Source organism: Cynocephalus volans, chromosome 3 (assembly GCF_027409185.1).
Source record: "Cynocephalus volans isolate mCynVol1 chromosome 3, mCynVol1.pri, whole genome shotgun sequence".
NCBI lineage: Eukaryota > Metazoa > Chordata > Mammalia > Dermoptera > Cynocephalidae > Cynocephalus > Cynocephalus volans.
Window position 1 is genome coordinate 1,503,388 of NC_084462.1, and position 19,424 is coordinate 1,522,811.

Consider the following 19,424-nt stretch of genomic DNA (forward strand, 5'->3'; position numbering starts at 1 on the left):
GGTGTCTTGAAATCAACCATGGTGGAAGTATTTACACCATGGAAATTGGCAAAGGCTATAAATCAAAGTCTTTCCCTTCCCTCTCTGCAGAGATCTGGTTTAGCAACACAATACTGGGCATGGGGCAACTCTGGTTTAGCATCTACAGGGAGGAAGAAATGTAAAGGGGGCCCTAAATATTACCTAGGAGACTTGTTACCAATACGTATTCCCAGACCCTGGAATGTCCTGAGAAGCTCCTGGGAATTTACATGTGTGCCAGATTCCCCAGCTGAACCTCAACAACAGTGTCTGTAGCAAACATCGGCCACAACCTCTCTCTGCTTCTCTTGGAAAGCTGTGGGAGTTGAGCCTCAGTGACCTCCAGAAAATGGGCATAAAATGGTAGCAGCCCTACGGGATTCTTCGAAGAATTTGGTACTAACATATGAATGGCATGGCTCTTGTCCTGAAACGTGAGGTCAGCAAGCAGTAGCTGTCATCACTGTTATTACTTGGACAATAATACAACCAGTCTCTGGGAACCTGTCCATGACCCACATATCTAAGGAGATCCATTCCAGTGGCCAGGATGTTTTTCACAATTTGCAATGTTTCATTCGTAAGAGTGTCTACTTGGTTACTCTCTGTTTCCCCTAATAGATTCCAAGTTCCAAAAAGAGCAGGGAGAGGGAGGACTGTGTCTGCCCAGTTCACTGCCCCATACAGGAGTAGCCCCCCCCCCCAGACAAGAACAAAGTCACTTCTGTCCTGGAGCAACTCCTACCTCACCTCCTGCCTGACCTTTAATTCTAGTCCTAATCGACAATTATTTTGATCCTTTACGTTTAATCTGAAAATCATTTCGCTTTTGATCTGCGTGCTCCCTATGCTGTGTACAGGTTTTTAAACAATTCCTTTCTTCTTGGAATGTCTTGTTCCATAAGGAGTGGATGCTAATACTGTAAAGAGGGTTTAGAATGGGCTGAGATAGGATTTGGGAGTCTCAAGGAAGGCATTCCCCAAAACAGGGATCGCAAGAATTCAAATTCTGCCTTTACCCCATGCCCTGGGTCTCTGTCCCCTTCTGACCTCCAAAACTCTAAGAGAATACATTGGTGTTGATATCTGGAGCCTTGCTGACACAGGAGAGACTGTCCCTCCCAAGGCTAGCCAACTGCTAGAGATAGTAAACTACCTACCCCTCTTGTTTGTAAACCAGCCAATCCAGATTCCTCGCCCCCAACCACCTGCTTTACCAGGGGCTCTTACATATTGGACTGCCAATATTCTCCTACCCTGATCACACCAAGGCCAGTGACAGACTATTCAGGACAGCCTCTACACCCCAGAGCCCGCGAATCGTTCAAACTAGCCAATCTTCACCTGCTTACCCTGCTTCACGAGTTCATTCCTGCAGAACCACTAAGAAAGGTCTTGTCCACGGTTTCCTCCCTCTCCCTCCCTCCATCTCCTGACTGATGCTGGTGTTGCCCCCGTGTCCCTGTGTGTGTGGCCTGCCCAGCACCACCCTAACCAGTCTCCCTCCGGTCCCCCCACCCCCTACCCACCTCCGCCTCTTGCTTAGGAACTGTGAGTAACAAACTATTTTTTCAATAGCAATGGTCTCCTGATTTGTTGACTTCACTACAGGTGAACGATAATGGAAGCCACATTTTAAAACACCCTCTCTGTGGTAGACTGAATAATGGCTTCCCAAAGATTTTCACGTCCTAACCCGCAGAATCTGTGAATATGTGAGTTCACATGGCAAACAAATCTTGCAGATGTGATCAAGTGAAGGGTCTTGAGATGAGGACATGATCCCGGATTACCAGGACAGGCCCAGGATAATCTCAAGGGTCTCTACAAAAGGGAAGCAAAGGGGGCTGGCTGCTTAGCTCAGTTGGTTGGAGGGCAGTATTATAACACCAAGGTTCAGATCCCGGTCCTGGCCAGCCACCACCACCCCCCAAAAAACAGACGGAGTCCAGGGGATAACAGTAAGCAAAGGTGGTGAGACAACAAAAAGTCACAGTGAGGTGGGGCCCTGAGCCACAGAATGCAGGTGTCCTCTAAAGCTGAAGAAAGCAAGGAAACGGTTCTCTCCTAGAGCCTCCAGAAGGAGCCAGCCCTGCTGAAACCTTGATCTTAGCCCAGTGAGACCCATTTTAAGCATCGGACTTCCAGAATTCTAAGAGAATATATTGGTGTGGTTTTAAGCCGCTGTGCTTGTGGTCATTTGTGACAGCAGCCAGAGGAAACTAATAGCCTTGATGCTCCCCTCTCTGTGTCTGTGACCCCTACCTCCCTTCTCTGAGTCTTCATTCATCAGAACACTCTACGCTCTTCCCCACGTGTCTCCTCTCCTTTTTCATGGCCAGAGTCTCCCTCACCCACTGCTCTCTGGCACCCCCGTTCCAACCAAGCTCCCCTCTGAAGAGCCCAGTCACCTCCTCACTAGCTAAACACAATGCCTTGTGTTCAGGTGTGGCGGGACCTGCCTTCCAGAGGCTTCCAGCACTGGGGGCCTCTCCTACCTCTTGAACTTGTCTTTCCTCTGGGCTCCCCAACGGCCGGCTCTCCTGGTGTTCAACCCCAAGCCCCAAACCCTCCAGCCTTTCGAAGGTTCCAAATTGGATTATCACTCTTCTTCTTCTCCACTCCTCCTCCCAGTCTCCCATCTCGGAACGCCCGTAACCCACCCATTACTGAGCCGACCTGGGTCCCGTCTTTGCCCCTCCATCCTTTTCAGCTCCCAGCCCATTAGTCCCCCAGCCCAGCAGCTCACCAGTACAGGGATCAAAACCTGGACCTTGGCTCTTTTTCATTTTTAACTCACACATTATAGTTGTACATGTGTATGTGCAATGGCCAAAGTCAACACGTAATATGGAATGATCGATCTAGAGGCTGCCCGCCTTCCTCGGCTCATGGCTCCTTCCTCCATCTTCAAAGCCAGCAGCACGGCATCTTCAAATCTCTCTCACTCTTTTTCATCATGACATCTCCTTGTCTGATTCTGACCCTCCTGCCTTCTCATAAAGACTCTTGTAATTACATTGATCCCACCAGGTAATCCAGGATAATTGGGAGAGAGGAGAAAAGGAAGGAAAGCAGAGAGGAGAGAAGGAGGAATGAAAGAAGTAAGAAATATGTCAGGCCTGTTTTCTGCATGAGAATTATCTGCACTTCCTACAGGAAGCTCTCTGGGCATCACCTCATCCATCTCTCCATTTATTTATTCATTTGTTCATTCATTTATTCAGTCACTGAGTGCCTATAATGTACCAGGCATTGTTCTGGGGTACAGCAGCAAACAAAACAAAATCCGGCCCTCATGGGAATTGCATTCTGTTGAAGTAGGAAAAAAAAGATAAACAAGTAGATAGACATTAAACATGTTGCTACATATGGGACGTTACAGGCCACCTTTGCTAGCCCTTCAGGCTGGTTTAGGTGCCTCCCCGAGGCTCCTACAATGCCTGGGTTACCTTCATTATTGGATCCATTTCCCTGGTTTGGCCCTGTGAGTATCCACTTCTCTCCAGGCTGGAGGCCTCCTTGTGGGCAGGTCCACATCTGCTCACCTCTGGGTCTCCAGCATTGCCGAGCACATGGTCAAGTCCAGAGGAAAAATGTTTGCTGAATGTATATGTGAGACGTGTCAAGGTGGGCACTGCAACAGGAGCTGCCCCAATTAGATCTTGTCTCCACTGCTCCCAGCTGAAAACCCTTTAGTGTCCTCTCCAAGCCCAGCATGGTGTCTCCCCTGCCTACTTTCCCAGTCTCATCTTCATCACACTCACCCACTGTCTTTTTTCTTCAGCCATGTAGGCCTTTTTCAGTTCTTAGAACATACCTAGCTCTTTCCCACCTCAGAGCCTTTGCTCGTGCTGTTCCCCCTGCCACTGTTCCCTACACTCTTGGCCTGGTTAACTGCTGCTCATCCCTAAGCCTCAGGCCAGACTTCACTTTTCAGTGAAGCTTTCCTGATCTCTCCTAGGTCAAGTCAGGGCATCTGGTTTGAGGATCATAGTTCTCCAGCTCCTCTTTCAAAGCCACAATCACAGTGTGTTGCTAGTTACAAATATAGACAGTCCTCAACTTGCGATGGTTCAACTTAACCATATTTGACTTTACCACGGTGCGAAAGCAATACACATTCGGTAGAAACCGTACCTCGAGTGCCCATACAACCATTCTGTTTTTCATTTTCAGTACAGTCTTTAATAAATTACATGAGAAGCTGGCCAGTTAGCTCAGTTGGTTAGAGTGCAGCCGTATAACACCAAGGTCATGGGTTCAAAAAAAATGATATGAGGTATCAACACTTTTTTATAAAATAGGCTTGGTGTTAGATGATTTTGCCCAACTGTAGGTTAATGTAAGTGTTCTGGCACAATGAAAGTAGGCTAGGCTAAGCTATGATGTTTGGCAGGTTAGGTGTATTAAATGCATTTTTCACTTATAATATTTTCAATTTATAATGGTATATTAGTCCGTTTTGTGTTGCTGTAACAGAAATACCTGAGACTGGGTAATTTATAAGGAAAAGAGTTTTATTTGGCTTACAATTCTGGGACAGCTGCGTCTAGTATGGGCCTCAGGCTGCTTCTACTCATGGCAGAAAGTGGCAGGCAGCCAGCAGGTACAAGCAGATCACATGGTGAGAGGGGAAGCAAGAGAGAGCGGAAGCAAGAGAGAAGGTGCCAGGATCTTATAAACAACCAGCTCTCGTGGGAACTAATAGAGCGGGAACTCACTCATTACTCCTCCCACCTAGGGAGAGCATTAATCCATTCATGAGGGATCCACCCCCATGACTCAATCAGTTTCCAGCACTGCCACATCAGGGATCAAATTTCCTCATGAGTTTTGGCGGGGACAACACATCCAAACTCCATCAAATGGGTTTATCAGGACATAGGCCCATAGTAAGTTGAAGAACATCCGTATTCCCACTCTCTCTCCTTTCAGGCACATGATAGGATTATACCTACCCAATCTCATGAACTTGGACTTTATCATGTGACTTGCTTTGTCCCATGAAATGTGAGCTTAAGTGTTTCTTGGAGACCAAAGCTTTCAGAGCCAGTGCACATTGGCCACAGTCCCTTCCCCTGACCAGATTAGGAAAGCACATGGCAGCCTGGGTACCTGAGTGACTTTACTAAGAGAGTCCCCTGCCAATATTCACTGGGCAGGTAGCCTTCAATGAGAAATGAACCTTAGTTGTGTTAAGCCATGAAATTTTGGGGGCTGTTTGTTACTCCAATATTACCCAGCCTAATTTGACACAATTTCTAATTAAATAATTATTTATATAACTGTTTAATTTGCACCAATCAACCCACTGGATTTATAGCTGCGTTAAGACAGAGAAGTGTCTGTTTTCTTTCTTTTCCTTTTCTATTTTTCTTTGGCTGCTGGCTGGTACAGGGATCACCCTGGACCTTGGTGTCATCAGCACCACACTCTAACCAATTGAGCTAACCAGCCAGACCTCTGTCTTGTATCTGATGTGTCCCCAGGACCTGGCACAGATTTGGTGCTCAATAAATATTAGTGTTCCCTGGAGAGAACTGTCTATTGAATACATCTGGAAGCCCTTTCTGGAATTCCTGGCTATGAACTTGCTGGGACAGGGCCTTCTCCTTTCCTTATGATTTCAGTATCTGCCAAGGTCTCTAAATGATGTTGCCAGCAAGTCCTGGGTGGTACTGGTATCCAAACTCACACAATTTGGTACCAAGCTCAGAGTGGATTTGCCACACTTACTAAACCACTGTTTTGCCAGTGCACTAAAGAGAGCAAGGAGCCGGTCCCTGTGTTGGAGTACAGCCCCACAGGATGGCCACCTGAGCCCTGGCCAAGCAGCACTCTCCAGAAGACAGCAAGAAAATGCACTCCTCTATATTTGCTGATCCTCTGCCTCTAAATTCCAGAGTGCATCAACTCACGCCACCAGGATTGACCCAAGCATGTTGTGTGTCAGTCTCCCCCACAAGTGTGTAAAACCCACACATGAATGAGGTGGGGGGAAATAATTTAAATCAATGATAACAATAACAGCTAACACTGACATCTCCCTTCGTATGTGCTGGAACTGTACTTAGGCACTTATTCATGTTCCTCTCTGACCAACCTCATAAAGTTGTAACTGTTTTCAAATGTCACCACCTGCCCAGCCTTGTGTGCAGCCTCGGCCACTTTATTCTATATGCCCTCTAATAATACGCTGGCCCTCACTTGTGGGTCCCCAGAAACGCTGCTCCGTGCTTTACCCCTGGGGTTTGCCTCTCAGGGATAGAAGACCTGCTGGTGGGAGGATTCCTGTCACAGGCCAGTGATTTTCTCTATTTAATTAAATCAAATACAGCAAAACAGTTCTGTGCCTGGATTCTGGAGCCCACTGGTGTATATATATATATTTATATTTGCATATTCATTATTACAAATCATACTTATTCCTTATGCCCTGATCCATTCTCTCCCCATCCCTCTCCCCCTCTAATAACCATATATTTTTTTCCTCCTTCTGATAGATTAACTGGCTCTGTTGATTTGTTGCCTGTATAATCCATCCACTGAACACTGAGAGAGGTGTCTTCAGGTCCCCCACTGTCATACAGCAGATTCTTCTTCTACTGCTCTGGAGTGTGCTTTGTGGAGAGAGAGGACCTCTTCTTTTTTATTTTTTGGGGGGGTCTCCACGGGTGAAATGGTGTTTCTGGTGTGCTCTTTACCTGGTTGCGGCTGGGTTCGGCTTCCCCCAGCTCCATGCCTCAGGACCCCGACATGACTGGTTTTTAATCCCAGCTCTCCCTCTTTCTAAGTGTGTGACTTTGGCAGTGTTCTTGTCTCAGTTTCCTCATCTGTAAAATGGTGCCACTAACAGGACCTACTCACCATGTCATTATGACGATCATACGAGTTAACATTCAGAAAACCTTTAGAACAGAGACAGGCATAAATTGTTCTGCATAAGAACTGTGCTGCAGGGGCCGGCCCGTGGCTCACTCGGCAGAGTGCGGTGCTGATAACACCAAGGCCGTGGGTTCGGATCCCATATAGGGATGGCTGGTTGCTCACTGGCTGAGCGTGGTGCTGACAACACCAAGCCAAGGGTTGAGATCCCCTTACCGGTCGGTCAGCTGCATAGATTCACAGACAAATAAAATCATACGGAAAAGTACAGAGAAAAATCACAAGCACCCTTGGGCACGCTTCCCAGGAGGTTCACCACGCCTTAATACATATTGCCATAACTGCACCAGATTTCTTTCCTTTTTTTTTTTTTTTTTTGGAGGCTGGCTAGTACAAGGATGGAGCCCTGGACCTTAGTGTTACCAGCACCATGCTCTAACCAACTGAGCTAACCAGCTGGCCCTAAATTTCTTTTCTTAAGACATACAATGTTACAGATATAGTTGAAGCCCCCTACGGCCCTTTCCTAGCCACGTTAACCCCTCTCCGACTTCACAGAAAAACGTTACACTAAACTCTGGCTTTTTCATTCCCTCGTCTCCAGTTCTTTTTTTATTTTATTTATTTATTTATATATATATATATTTTTTTTTTGGTCTTTTTGTGACCGTCCGCACCGCGCTCAGCCAGTGAGCGCACCGGCCATCCTTATATAGGATCCGAACCCGCGGCGGGAGCGCCGCTGTACTCCCAAGCGCTGCACTCTCCCGAGTGCACCACGGGGTCGGCCCCGGTCGGGCCCTCCAGTACTTATCAAATAGGAATGCACCTATAGATAGTACACAGCATTGTTTTGCATGTTTTTTATTTTTTATTTTTGGCAACTGGCTGGTATGGGGATCTGAAGGCCTTGACCTTGATGTTATAATACCACGCTCTAACCAACTGAGCTATCCAGACAGACGTAAATATTCTTTTGCATGTTTCTAATATTTCTATGAATGGACTGTGCCCCTGTGATGTCACTTGATTTTTTTCAAGGAACCTGAAGTTTTTGAGATTCCATGTCAACACAGTGTGGATTTAATTCACTCATTTTCATTGTTTGTGGTATCCTGCTAAAATCTGCCACAGTTAATTCATCCATTTTTCTACTCATAGTCTTCCCCAATTTTGAGCTATTGCAATGAACACTGCAATAAATGTTCTTGAGTGTGGCTTTTCATGCACAGTGTGAGAGTTTCTTAGGAGTATTCTACGTATTTTCTACCCAGGTTAGAAATTTCTGGACTGCAGGAGGCCAAGGGCCTTGGCCACGCCCCCCCCAACATGTGCAACCAGCCCAGCAAGGACAATTGAGCTGCAGCAAGAAGGGCCCCAGCTTCCCAAGCTGGGATGATGGGAGGCTAGGGCTTTTTCCACACCCCCCTGACATCTACACCCAGCCCAGCAATGACCAAGCTGCCACTGGAAGCCCCCTGGTCTCCAGTGTGGGAATGAGGGGGGTGCCACAGGCCTCAATCCTGCCCTTCCTCCTTCCTCCTTCTTCCATCCCATTTCCTTCCCCTTTCCCCCTCCCCCTCCCTCCCAACTGCTCCACAACAGCCTCACAGAATGTAAAAAAATAATAATATTAATTTTTTAAAAAAAGAAATTTCTGGGCCAGCCTGTGGCTCACTCGGGAGAGTGTGGTTCTGATAACACCAAGGCCACAGGTTCAGATCCCATATAGGGATGGCCAGTTAGCTCACTGGCTGAGCGTGGTGCTGATAACACCAAGGCCACGGGTTCGGATCCCATATAGGGATGGCCAGTTGGCTCACTGGCTGAGCGTGGTGCTGACAACACCAAGTCAAGGGTTAGGATCCCCTTACCGGTCATCTTTAAAAAAAAAAAAAAGAAAAGAAAAGAAATTTCTGGACTATGAGATATGCTCATTTTCCACTTTACTGAATATTCCAAAATGAAAGCGATTTCTCTAAGTACACGAACTCCCAGCCATCAATTTTTCATGGTAACTTTTTATTCTTAAATAGTTTAAGACTCTACAAGAAGTTGCAAAAATAGTACAGTGTTCCCATGTACTCCACACCTACCTTCCTCCAATGATAATGTCTTATGTAACTACAGTCCCTGGCCAAAACCCAGAAATTGATATTGCTACAATACTATTTAATCAGTTACAGACCTAGGTTTCACAAGAACTTACTCAGATTTATGTGAACTTTTTAAGATTTTTGATGTGTAGTTCTATGATTATTATTATTATTATTACTTTTTTTTTTTTTTTTTTGGCATTTGGCCCATAAGGAATCAGAACCCTTGACCTTGGTGTTATCACACAATGCTCTAACCAACTGAGATAACTGGCCAGCCTGTTCTATGAACTTTTATCAGATGTGAAGATTAGAGTACCAATCACCACAATCAGGATAAAAAATTGTTCCATCTCTACAAAAAAAAAAAAAAAAAAAACACTCCCTGGGAGTATCCCTTAGTAATCAAATTCTCCCCTAAACTCTAACCCCTGGTAATGGCTGGTTTGTATTGTAAAATTATACACTATAATTAGTTATAATATATTATTATACATTATACATTATAATTTTACTATCACTATAATTTTTGTCCCTTTGAGAATGTTATAGAAATGGAATTATACAGTATGCAACCCTCTGTGATTGGCTTTTTTCACTCAGTATGATGCCCTTGAGATCCATGCAAGTCGTTGCGTGCATCCATTTGTTCCTTTTTATTGCTGAGTAGTATTTCATTCCATCTATGTACCAGTTCTTTTACCCGCTGGCAGGTTAAAGAATGGTTGGGGACTGCTCAGCTAGCTCAGTTGGTCAGAGCACGGTGTTATAACACCGAGATCAAGGATTCAGATCCTTGCGCCAGCCAGCTGCAAAAAAAAAAAAAAAGACCAAAAATATCTGGGCTTGAGCTTTCACAAATAAACATCCTATGAACATTCGTGTACAGGTATGTGTGCAAATATAAATTATTTCTTTAAATCTCTCTAAAATACCCATGAGCATCAATTCTTAAAATTTCTTTTTCTTCATAGTAGTGATCTAGTGTCGAAAGTTCATTACAAGGCTGGCCCGTGGCTCACTCGGTAGAGTGCGGTGCTGATAGCACCAAGGCCACGGGTTCGGATCCTATATAGGGATGGCCGGTTCGCTCACTGGCTGAGCATGGTGCTGACAACACCAAGCCAAGGGTTGAGATCCCCTTACCGGTCATCTTTTTAAAAAAAAAAAAAGAAGAAAGTGCATTACATTCATGTTTTTATTCAGTGGTTTATGTAAGCCTGAAACCTGTGAGTCTTTATGTGACATTAAAGTCTTAATTAAATGTCTACAAGTTAAGAGAAATTGACTAATATCCTGCTGTGGGTGAAGTTGGCCAGCTAGTTGAAAATAATAACTTTCTATATTTTACGTGATACACCACAGAGCTCAGTTAGTCCTCCTAATAATCCTATGTAGGTAGATGCTTTGGTGACCTCTGTTTTCCAGAATAGAAAAATGAGGCCTAGAGAGGGCAACCACTTGTCCAAAAACACAGTTTGAAACCAGCCAGCCTGGCTCTAGGGCTCTGAAAGAGCAGGACAGTCTGGTTTCTAAAACTGTCGTCTCTGTTAGCAGCCAATTTGCAGGTCTTCACCTCCTGGCTGTGAGACATGGAAAAAATGACCAGGGGTCTCTGGGTCTCAGTCCCCCCAACCCCCGTGAATTGGGGCAATAGAAAGAACCCAGTTCCTAGGTCTGCGGTGAGAAATTAGGGACGAGGAAGTAAAGCGCGGGGCTGGGGGGCCTGGCCTCTATAAATATTAGTAATTATTATTATTATTGCTATTAGTATCCTTCTCTTTCTCCCTCTGGACAACTAAAGGTGCGCGGATTTCAAAACAAGAGTTAGGGGCCGGCCCGTGGCTCACTTGGGAGAGCGTGGTGCTGACAACACCAAGTCAAGGGTTCGGATCCCCTTACAGGTCAAAGACAGAAAGAAACGAGTTCATGATAAGGGAAAGACGGCAGGTTCGCCACAGAGTCCCAAGGGCAGGACTTCTAACACGGGGACCTGAACCCTTGACCTTGCTGTTATAAGCCAACTCTAGCCGACTAAGATAAGCCACCAGCGTTCCAAAGGGCAGGACTTTAAAGCTAGCACTTCAGGACTGGAGTCTGCAAGAAAAGCAAGCCCCGCCCCAGCCCTCCCGCGCGCCTTCCAAGGGTTAGAAGTCTGCAGAGGCTCTGACTGAAAAGCGGGGTCCCCCCGAAAGGCGGAGCCAAACCGTGCGCTCCGCCAGTGGCGACGCTAACACCAAGCGGCCTCGGCTTTTGATTGGGGACTGACGGCCAATGAGAAGCGGCTTAAGAGCAATGGGGCGGAGGCTGGGAACTCGCTCCTGGGTGGGCGGCGCATCGGGTCTTCCCCTCGCACCCGAGACCGCAAAGGTTTGGTTGGTTCTTTTTGGCGCTGGCCAGATCCGAACTCTTGACCTTGGTGTGACCAACACCGCGCTCTAAGCAAGCGCGAAGGTTCTGAGACTCCGGGTGGCGGTGATGGCGCTCCGCTGGGGCATAGTGTCAGCTGGCCTTATCTCCGGCGACTTCACGACCGTGCTGGGGACGCTGCCTCGCTCGGAGCACCAGGTCTGCCTTCCCTCCGGAGTCCTGGGGAAGAGCAGTCGGGCGTGGGGGGCTCCTGGGTCTGAGGGAAGAGGGGCTGTAGGGCTCCGGACCTCCGAGTCCCCAAGGCAGTGACACGAGTCCGTTTCCCCACTCCTCTTCTCCACCTCTGTCCTGTAAACCCGAGTTCCTTGAGGTTTGGGGGGTCTCTACTGTGAAGAGAAGTCGTTTAGATATCAGGGGATTTAATAATCACTTTCCGCAGGCCTCTCTTCCCAGGACCCAAGAGCCCCGTCCCCGGCCACCCCGCCCCCCAGAACCACATCTCCCCCTCCCGTCCTGGAGAATGTAATCTCTCCCCACGCCACAGCCTCCCGCATCACCTCCCTCCCGCCCACCTGTCTTCCACGACTGACCCTCGCGCCCCTTCCAGGTGGTGGCAGTGGCGGCCCGCGACTTGAACCGGGCGAAGGAGTTCGCACGGAAACACGACATCCCCAAGGCCTACGGCTCCTATGTGGAGCTGGCCAGGGACCCGAACGTAGGTGAGTGGCGAGGGCAGCGGGGGTGCCGGCTGCCCCACAGGGACGCTGCCTCCTGGCTGCCACCTCGGAACGCAGGCTCTTGGCCCGGGAGGCTACAGGATGAGCCTGGTCTGGGACTGGCTGTCTCGTGTTAAAGTGCACTTAGGAGCCAGGCCTCCGAGGAAAGGACGAGGCTCAAATTCCTGAAGAAGCCGGAGGTGACTGGTGAGGGTTTAAGTGTCCCCTGCAGCCAGGGCTTCCGTGTTCTGGAGTGGCCGGGGTCGAGAGGCGGGACTGAGTAGTGGACAACAGTCTGGCTCTGGAGTCAGGCCGCCTGAATTTTCACTTTCCTCCTCAGTTTGCCCTTCTCAGTTTCTTAGTGGTGTTGGGGGATTCTGTAATTTCCAGTGATCACTTAGGAGGGCTGGAAAACAGAGAATGGTTAAAGGTGACAGCATGAGTTCCTTCCCAATGGGAGACTAAGGGGTGAGCGACCTTTTGTCACTGGATGCTGGGGGCGGGGCCTCTAAATTGTGGGCGGGGCCCGGAGGTCTGGGTGGGTGAAGCTGCGACCTGTTGACTTCCTTCCCCCACCCTAGAGGTGGTCTACATTGGCACCCAGCACCCCCAGCACAAGGCCGCAGTGCTGCTGTGCTTGGTGGAAGGCAAGGCCGTCCTGTGCGAGAAGCCCCTGGGCGTGAACGCCGCGGAAGTTCGCGAGATGGTTGCCGAGGCCCGATCCCGAGGCCTCTTCCTTATGGAGGTGAGGGAGGGGAGGCCCGCTCGGATACATGCAACATAGTACTGCTTGACATTTCTAAACATGGTTGCTGGTGGACATTGTTTGGAGGAATACAAGGAAAGGGTTTGCCAACAATCAAGATGGCCACAAAAACGAACCGGGGTCGATGCATTTGCCAGGACGCAGTCGAGTCTACTGGCAACATCTGTCTCAGTGGGAGCCATTGCTTTTGGCCCTTAGCAAACATGGTAAGGCTTTCCAGGTTGGTTGGAAACTTTGTCAGCCTTTCAGAAAAAGATGTCAATAGTGAAAGTGACACAAAATGGCAATGGGCTTAGTTTTGGTGGATTTCCAGGGATAGAGGTTGGAAGGACCAAGGAACCCCCTACCAACCCTCAACATCAAGCAGCCTTTGTTTTGCTCTCGTTAAGGCCCAGGATACTACCAGTAATTAAAATGGCCCACAAGTGGCAGTGGACAATGCCAGCAGTTAAGACGGCCACCAAATGGCACGTAGAAGCTATATCCAAGCTAGTGAGTGTTATGGTTCTTAAATACCTAGCTGTAGATTCTGCCTGTAGTAGCAATGGCTGCTATGTTCTTCCCCTGTCCCAGCTAGATGTTGCTATACCCAAGATTTCTAAACCTCCCAGTCTGCAAAGTTCCACATGCCCAAGTGGATAGTCAAGATTTAACATGGTTACTCAGTGCCTTCTGGTTCTCATTATGTCTTGTCAGTGTCAAAACTCTGAGTTGATCACTTCCTAATTTTCATTGGCACCTTATGTGTGCCTATTCCTACACTAGGAACTGGGGACTCACAATGTATAAGACACAGGCTTAGTTTGTGAGGAGCTAGAGATCCTGATGCCCAGTTGCAGGAACTATAGTGGACATAGTCCTGGTCAGTTTATAGAGCACAAAGGCCACAGCTTAGTCTGGAGCATGGTCAAGGAGGTTTCCTGCAGGTAGGGATTGACCTGAGCCTTAAAGGTAAAGTGAATTGCACAGGTAAATAGGGCCAGAGATAAGACTAAAGAAAACAAGAATGGGCAGATTTCATGTATTTAGTATGAACTTGAACTTGGACAAGTTAAGATTTGTGGCTTTAGAGTCAGAGGACTTTAGATGCCAGTACTCTACTTCCTAGCTGTATGACCTTGAGCAAATAATTTGACTCAACTGAGTCTCAGTTTTCTCATCAATTTTATTGACACAATAAAATTGACACATCAATAAAATTGACACAAGGATAGCTACCTGGCAGGGATGTTGGGAGGATTTATTAGGCAAAGCATTTACACAGTGTCTCGCCCATAATACACACCCAATAAATGGGAGTTGATATTATGCAATGGAGAGCCACCAAAGGGTACTGATCAGGGGTGAGACAGGGTCAGGTATAGGAAAGATCCCTCTGAGGCCATGTGGAAGATGGACTGCAGAGAAGAGACTGGGTGTATTGTTTTCTAGGACTGCCAAGGTCCAGGGTTCAATCCCTGTACTGGCCAGCTGCCGAAAAAACGTGTGGGGGGGTGGCTGGCCAGTTTGCTCGGTTGGGTAGAGAGTGGTGTTATAACACCAAGGTCAAGTGTTCAGAAAGAGAGGGAAAGGAGTCAGGCTCCAGGAGTTAACCTGCCAGTTCTCCTCCCTTCTGGGGTCCCAATCTTGAGGGGGTACCCACTACTTCCCAGTCTCCAAACACAGTTCATCAGCCCCCAAGTTGCTTCCCTCCCGCTCCTGACTCTCTCGATCCTTGTCCTTTCTTAACCGCACCATTACCTGCCAGTCTCCCCATTATGGGCTGCATTGTATTCCCCTCCAATTCATATGTGACATCTTAACTTCCCAGTACCCCTGAAGGAAACTGTATTTTGAGATATGGTTTTTAGAGAGGTAATTATGTTAAAATGAGGTCAGGAGGGTGGGCCGTAATCCAATATGACTTCTCTTTCTGTGTTCTGACTTCTCCCGTCTGTGGTCTGCAGGCCATCTGGACCCGCTTTTTTCCTGCGTTAGAGGCTTTGAGGTCTGTTTTGGCCCAGGGTACTCTCGGGGACCTTCGGGTGGCTCGAGCAGAATTTGGGAACAACTTCACCCATGTACCCCGGGCCACTGACTGGGCCCAGGCTGGTGGTGGCCTGCTGGACCTCGGCATCTACTGCATCCAGTTCATCTCCATGGTCTTTGGTGGGCAGAAGCCAGAGAAGATTTCAGCCATGGGAAGGCACCATGAAACAGGTACTGTCTATCCTGGACTATATGCTGGTGGTAGGAGTGATCTGTTCTCCCTGGGAGTGCTGAGCTGGGAAGAAGTCTCCTAGCCCAGGAGAAATCAGGTTAGACAGCTGGAGGAACTTCCTGCATGAAGTCAAAGAGAATCAGAATGCATTTCAGGCTCTGTACCGGGACTTTGCTGTGTGATCTTAACAAAGAGACTAAACATCTCTAAGTCTTAATTACTGGTAAAATGTCACTAATAGGGTTGTCATGGGAGCTAATGAAGTAACTGTTGAAGTGAATGGTAAGCAGTTAATAAATATAAACAATTATTACTTTTAAAGATGTCTCAGTGAGCGTTTGCTACATAACAAACTTTTTTTTTTTCTTAATTTTATTTTGTCGATATACAATGTGGTTTGATTATTGTGGCCCTTTACCGAAACCCCCCTCCCTCCTCCCTCTCCCCCGTCCCACCCAACAATGTCCTTTCTGTTTGCCTGTCGTATCAACTTCAAGGAAGTGTAGTGCTACATAACAAACTACCCCAAAACTTAGTGACTTCAAATATCGATTATTTATTTATTTGCTTGTGATTCTGTGGATTGGCAATTTGGACTGGGATCCCCTTGGGTGGTTCTTCTGCTAGTCTCACTCCTGCAGCTGCAGTCAGCTGGCTCTTGGCCCAGAGCTGGATGGTCTAAGATGGCCTCATTTATGTCTTGCAGGTGGTAGGCTATTGTCTGGGGAGCCTTGGCTCTCCTCCACACATGGCCTCTCCAGCCAACTAGCTTTGGCTCATTCATATCAAAATCTCAGAATTCCAGGTGCAGCAAAAAGAGGGCAGGCCCTGATGTGCGAGCACTTTCCAAGCCTCTGCTTGCACCATGTTTGCCACTATCCCATTGGCCAAAGCAACCTACATGGCCAGCTGATTTCAGAGGTGGGCAAATAGTTACAGGTACTTGTTGATGAAAGGAGCAAAGGGACACTCGTAGAGGAATAAGAGGAATTATTGTGGCCATATTTGCAAACAAACATGAACCACAGAAAGCTATAAATAATCAGGAAAATAATACATGACATAGAGGTAGCACTTTAGAAAACTCTCAGTGGAAATATCTGGCTGATTTTTATGCTAAGAAGTAGCCGTAACAAGATTCCATTTATGAAGTGCTTGCTCTGCATTAGGGTTATTATATGTATGATCTCCCTGATGTAGATATGTTAGCGTTGTCCTCATTTTACAGATGAGGAAACTGAGGTGCAGAGAGGAGAAGTGACTTGTCCAGGTTCACATAGCACATACAGGCTCTTCAAGGGCTGGCGGATTAGCTCAGTTGGTTAGAGCACGCATTAACAACGCCATGGTCAAGGGTTCAGATCCCTGTACTGGCCAACCGCCAAAAAATAAATAAAATAAATAAATAGTCTTTTAAGTGCTTTTATGCATTTTACATAATTTAATGTGTAGACTCTATTATTAACCTCTTTTTCGTGATGAGGAAACTAATTCTCACAAATCTATAAAACAGGTATGTATAGAGGAGGAAGCAGCCTGAGAAAAATGAGGTCTCTTTTTCTTTCTTGGGCATGTGTATTTGTTTGTTTATTCATTTATATTGTTAACAGTTTTTTTGAGATATAATTCACATACCACACAATTTATTCATTTAAAGCTTATAATTAATTTAATGGCTTTTAGTATATTCACAGAGTTGTGCGTCCATCACCACAGTCAATTTTAGAACATTTTCATTACTCCAAAAAAAACCAAAAGCCAACAACAGCAACAACAGCAAACCCTGCACCCTTAGGTGTAACTCCCCAGTACTCCCCTTCCCCAGCCCAGCCCTAAGCAACCACTAATCTTCTTTCTGGCTCTTTGGGATTTGCCAGTTTGGGACATTTCATATAAATGAATCATGTGCCTGTGACCTTGTATGTCTGGCTTCTTTCCCTTAGCATGGTGTTCTCAAGGTTCATCCATGTGGTCACACTTTGTTCTTTCTCACTGCTGTATAAGAGGCAAGGTCCCTTGCCCAAGGTTCCACGGGCAGGATGTGAGGCCTGTGCAGTCTGACCCCAGAGACCCAGCCCTGCCCTAACCTGTGTCTTCCCTCCAGGTGTGGATGACACTGTCACTGTGCTACTCCAGTACCCAGGAGGGGTGCATGCCAGCTTCACCTGCAGCATCACCGCCAAGCTGTCCAACACAGCCTTTGTGAGTGGTACCAAAGGCATGGCCCAGGTGAGGCACAGCAGGCCCCACACATAAGGGAATTATGGCCAGAGTCTGTCCTCTTTAACAGCCAAGCCAGGGGATGGAGTTTGGGCCTCTGGGCTCCTTCCTGAAGGCAAACCTATTGTTCTGTCAAATATCCTTAGATATCCTTATCGACCATGCTTAGAAGGCAGTTGTGACCTTTGAGATTGCTTCCAGGTCAGGACCTGTATATTACCAAAGGTCAGCTTCACTGGGTTTCCTGGGGCCCTGTTGCTAGAAAGATATCCTATTCTTAGAAGCCAGACTGCAGAAGAATTGAGGTTTTGAGGGACCTCAACTCTTCAGGCCTCTTTTCCCATGAGGAAACAGGGCTGCACCTCTGTATTTTCATTTTGGACTAGACTTGGAGATAGAGACAATTTAGGCAATTTGACGCATGCCCTGAATAAACGAAGACATGATCTCTACAGAGTTCTTGGTGGTGGTGGTTAGGCTCTGGGACTAAAGAACAGTTTTCCCAGTGGATAAGAAGGTGCTGGATGCATACCCTTCCACAAAGGGAATCCACAAAGACACAAAGATAAGCCCTCTCTACCTGGTCTCAAGTATCAGGCTAGAAAGAAGTTTGCTCCTGGGGAAACCAAGAGACAAGATTTTCATGTGACAACAAGGTTGCTAAGGAACAAGCCCCCAGCCGCCAAGAAGGAAGGAGGGCCCAAACCTCCCTGGGGATGAACAGAAGCAAGCCCTTAGCCACCAGGTTTGAGAGGTAGGCCCCTGAGCATCACCCAGCATGTTCTAGTGTGGCGGCCCCTAGATCCCTGCTGGCCAGAGTAGCAGGGCCACTTCTTATCTCCCCCCAGATCCTTGACCCCTGCTGGTGCCCAACAGAACTGGTGGTGAAGGGGAAGCATACGAAGTTCCCGCTGCCCCCAACCCCGAACAAGGAGTACAATTTTCTAAACGGGGCAGGCATGAGTTATGAAGCCCAGCACGTCCGGGAGTGCCTGCGCAAGGGTAAGGATGTGGAAGACAGGGGCCGGGGCCAGGCCGGGTCGGGGGGAGGTTGGGTTCCTCACCACCCCCTCAGACTGCCAAGGAGCTGTTCAGAACTACATCTCCCAGGATCTCCTGAGACATCCATCTGCCTGGAATGTATATTAGTACGCCTCACGGAATTCTGGGAATTGTAGTTCTTTCGATCTCTGGTGTGTCATTAGGAGAGGTCCCTAACTGCACTCTCCTCCTAGGCCTGAAGGAAAGTCCTGTGATTACACTGGCAGAAAGTGAGCTCCTTGCTGACATCCTTGAGGAGGTGAGGAAAGCCATTGGAGTCACCTTCCCCCAAGACAAACGCTGATGCATGCCCTGACTGAATAAAGACATGATCTCCCTAGAGTTCTTGGTGGTGGTGGTTTGGTGACAGCTGGAGAGCCCACCATCAAAGGTCACTGGAGAATAATTTGGTGGAAGAATGTGGGGAGGGAGGAAGACCATGTTTCCCACAAGACCATGTTACCCTAGGAAGGGTGGACACCTGTGGGCTGATCCATGGTCCGCCTGTCATGGCCTCCCTAAGGTTTGACCCTCATTGCCTTGGAGTGATTTCTGCAGAACAATTCTCATCTCTCACCTCACAAACCACTCTTTTGAAAGCCACCCAGATCCTGTCCTTGTTGCTCTCCTGCCTGTAATTGCCTCTCCTAGAATTCAAGCCTCTCCTTATTAGTCAGGCTTTTCCTTTGGAAAGTGTCAGAAACACAACCCAAAGTGGCCTGGACAGAAATGGAACGCATGGCAAGTAAAACCTTTCTGGCAAGGCCAGCACCAGGCCAAGACTCGGTCTTTCTCCATCGTTTTCATTTTCCTTGACACTGGTTTCATTGAAGGTCTCGGATACTGGCTAAGTGTAGGTATGGATGCCGGACTCAGGTGGCCCATGTGACTTCGGGCAGGAAATAGTGTATGGGTAAGAGGTGTCCCTAACCAGGTTCTCCCCAGCCTCTCTCTGCCTTTGTCTCCTCACCAGTAATGGGGAGAAACTAGTACTAACTACCCTCTGGTGGGGATTAAATGGAATGGTGCCTTAGTCCATTTGGGCTGCCATAACAAAATACCTTAGACTGGGTAATTTATAAACAACAGAAATTCATTGCTCACAG

The 19,424-nt window shown here is 47.5% G+C and overlaps 1 protein-coding gene across 2 annotated transcripts; it reads left to right on the plus strand.

The window, feature by feature from the left end:
* The first annotated feature begins 11,365 nt into the window (after positions 1-11,365).
* Positions 11,366-18,658, plus strand: DHDH (dihydrodiol dehydrogenase). Of its 2 annotated transcripts, none has more exons than XM_063091618.1 (7): positions 11,366-11,573; positions 11,983-12,094; positions 12,673-12,836; positions 14,804-15,056; positions 17,162-17,286; positions 18,126-18,279; positions 18,513-18,658. In XM_063091618.1, exons 1-7 carry the CDS (start codon positions 11,484-11,486, stop codon positions 18,620-18,622), a joined length of 1,008 nt encoding a protein of 335 aa, XP_062947688.1. In that variant the 5' UTR covers positions 11,366-11,483; the 3' UTR covers positions 18,623-18,658. The 2 variants fall into 2 exon arrangements, with proteins under 2 accessions (XP_062947688.1, XP_062947689.1); XM_063091619.1 differs by lacking the exon at positions 18,513-18,658 and adding an exon at positions 17,869-18,031 and having other exon boundaries at positions 18,126-18,212.
* The last annotated feature ends 766 nt before the right edge of the window (positions 18,659-19,424 follow it).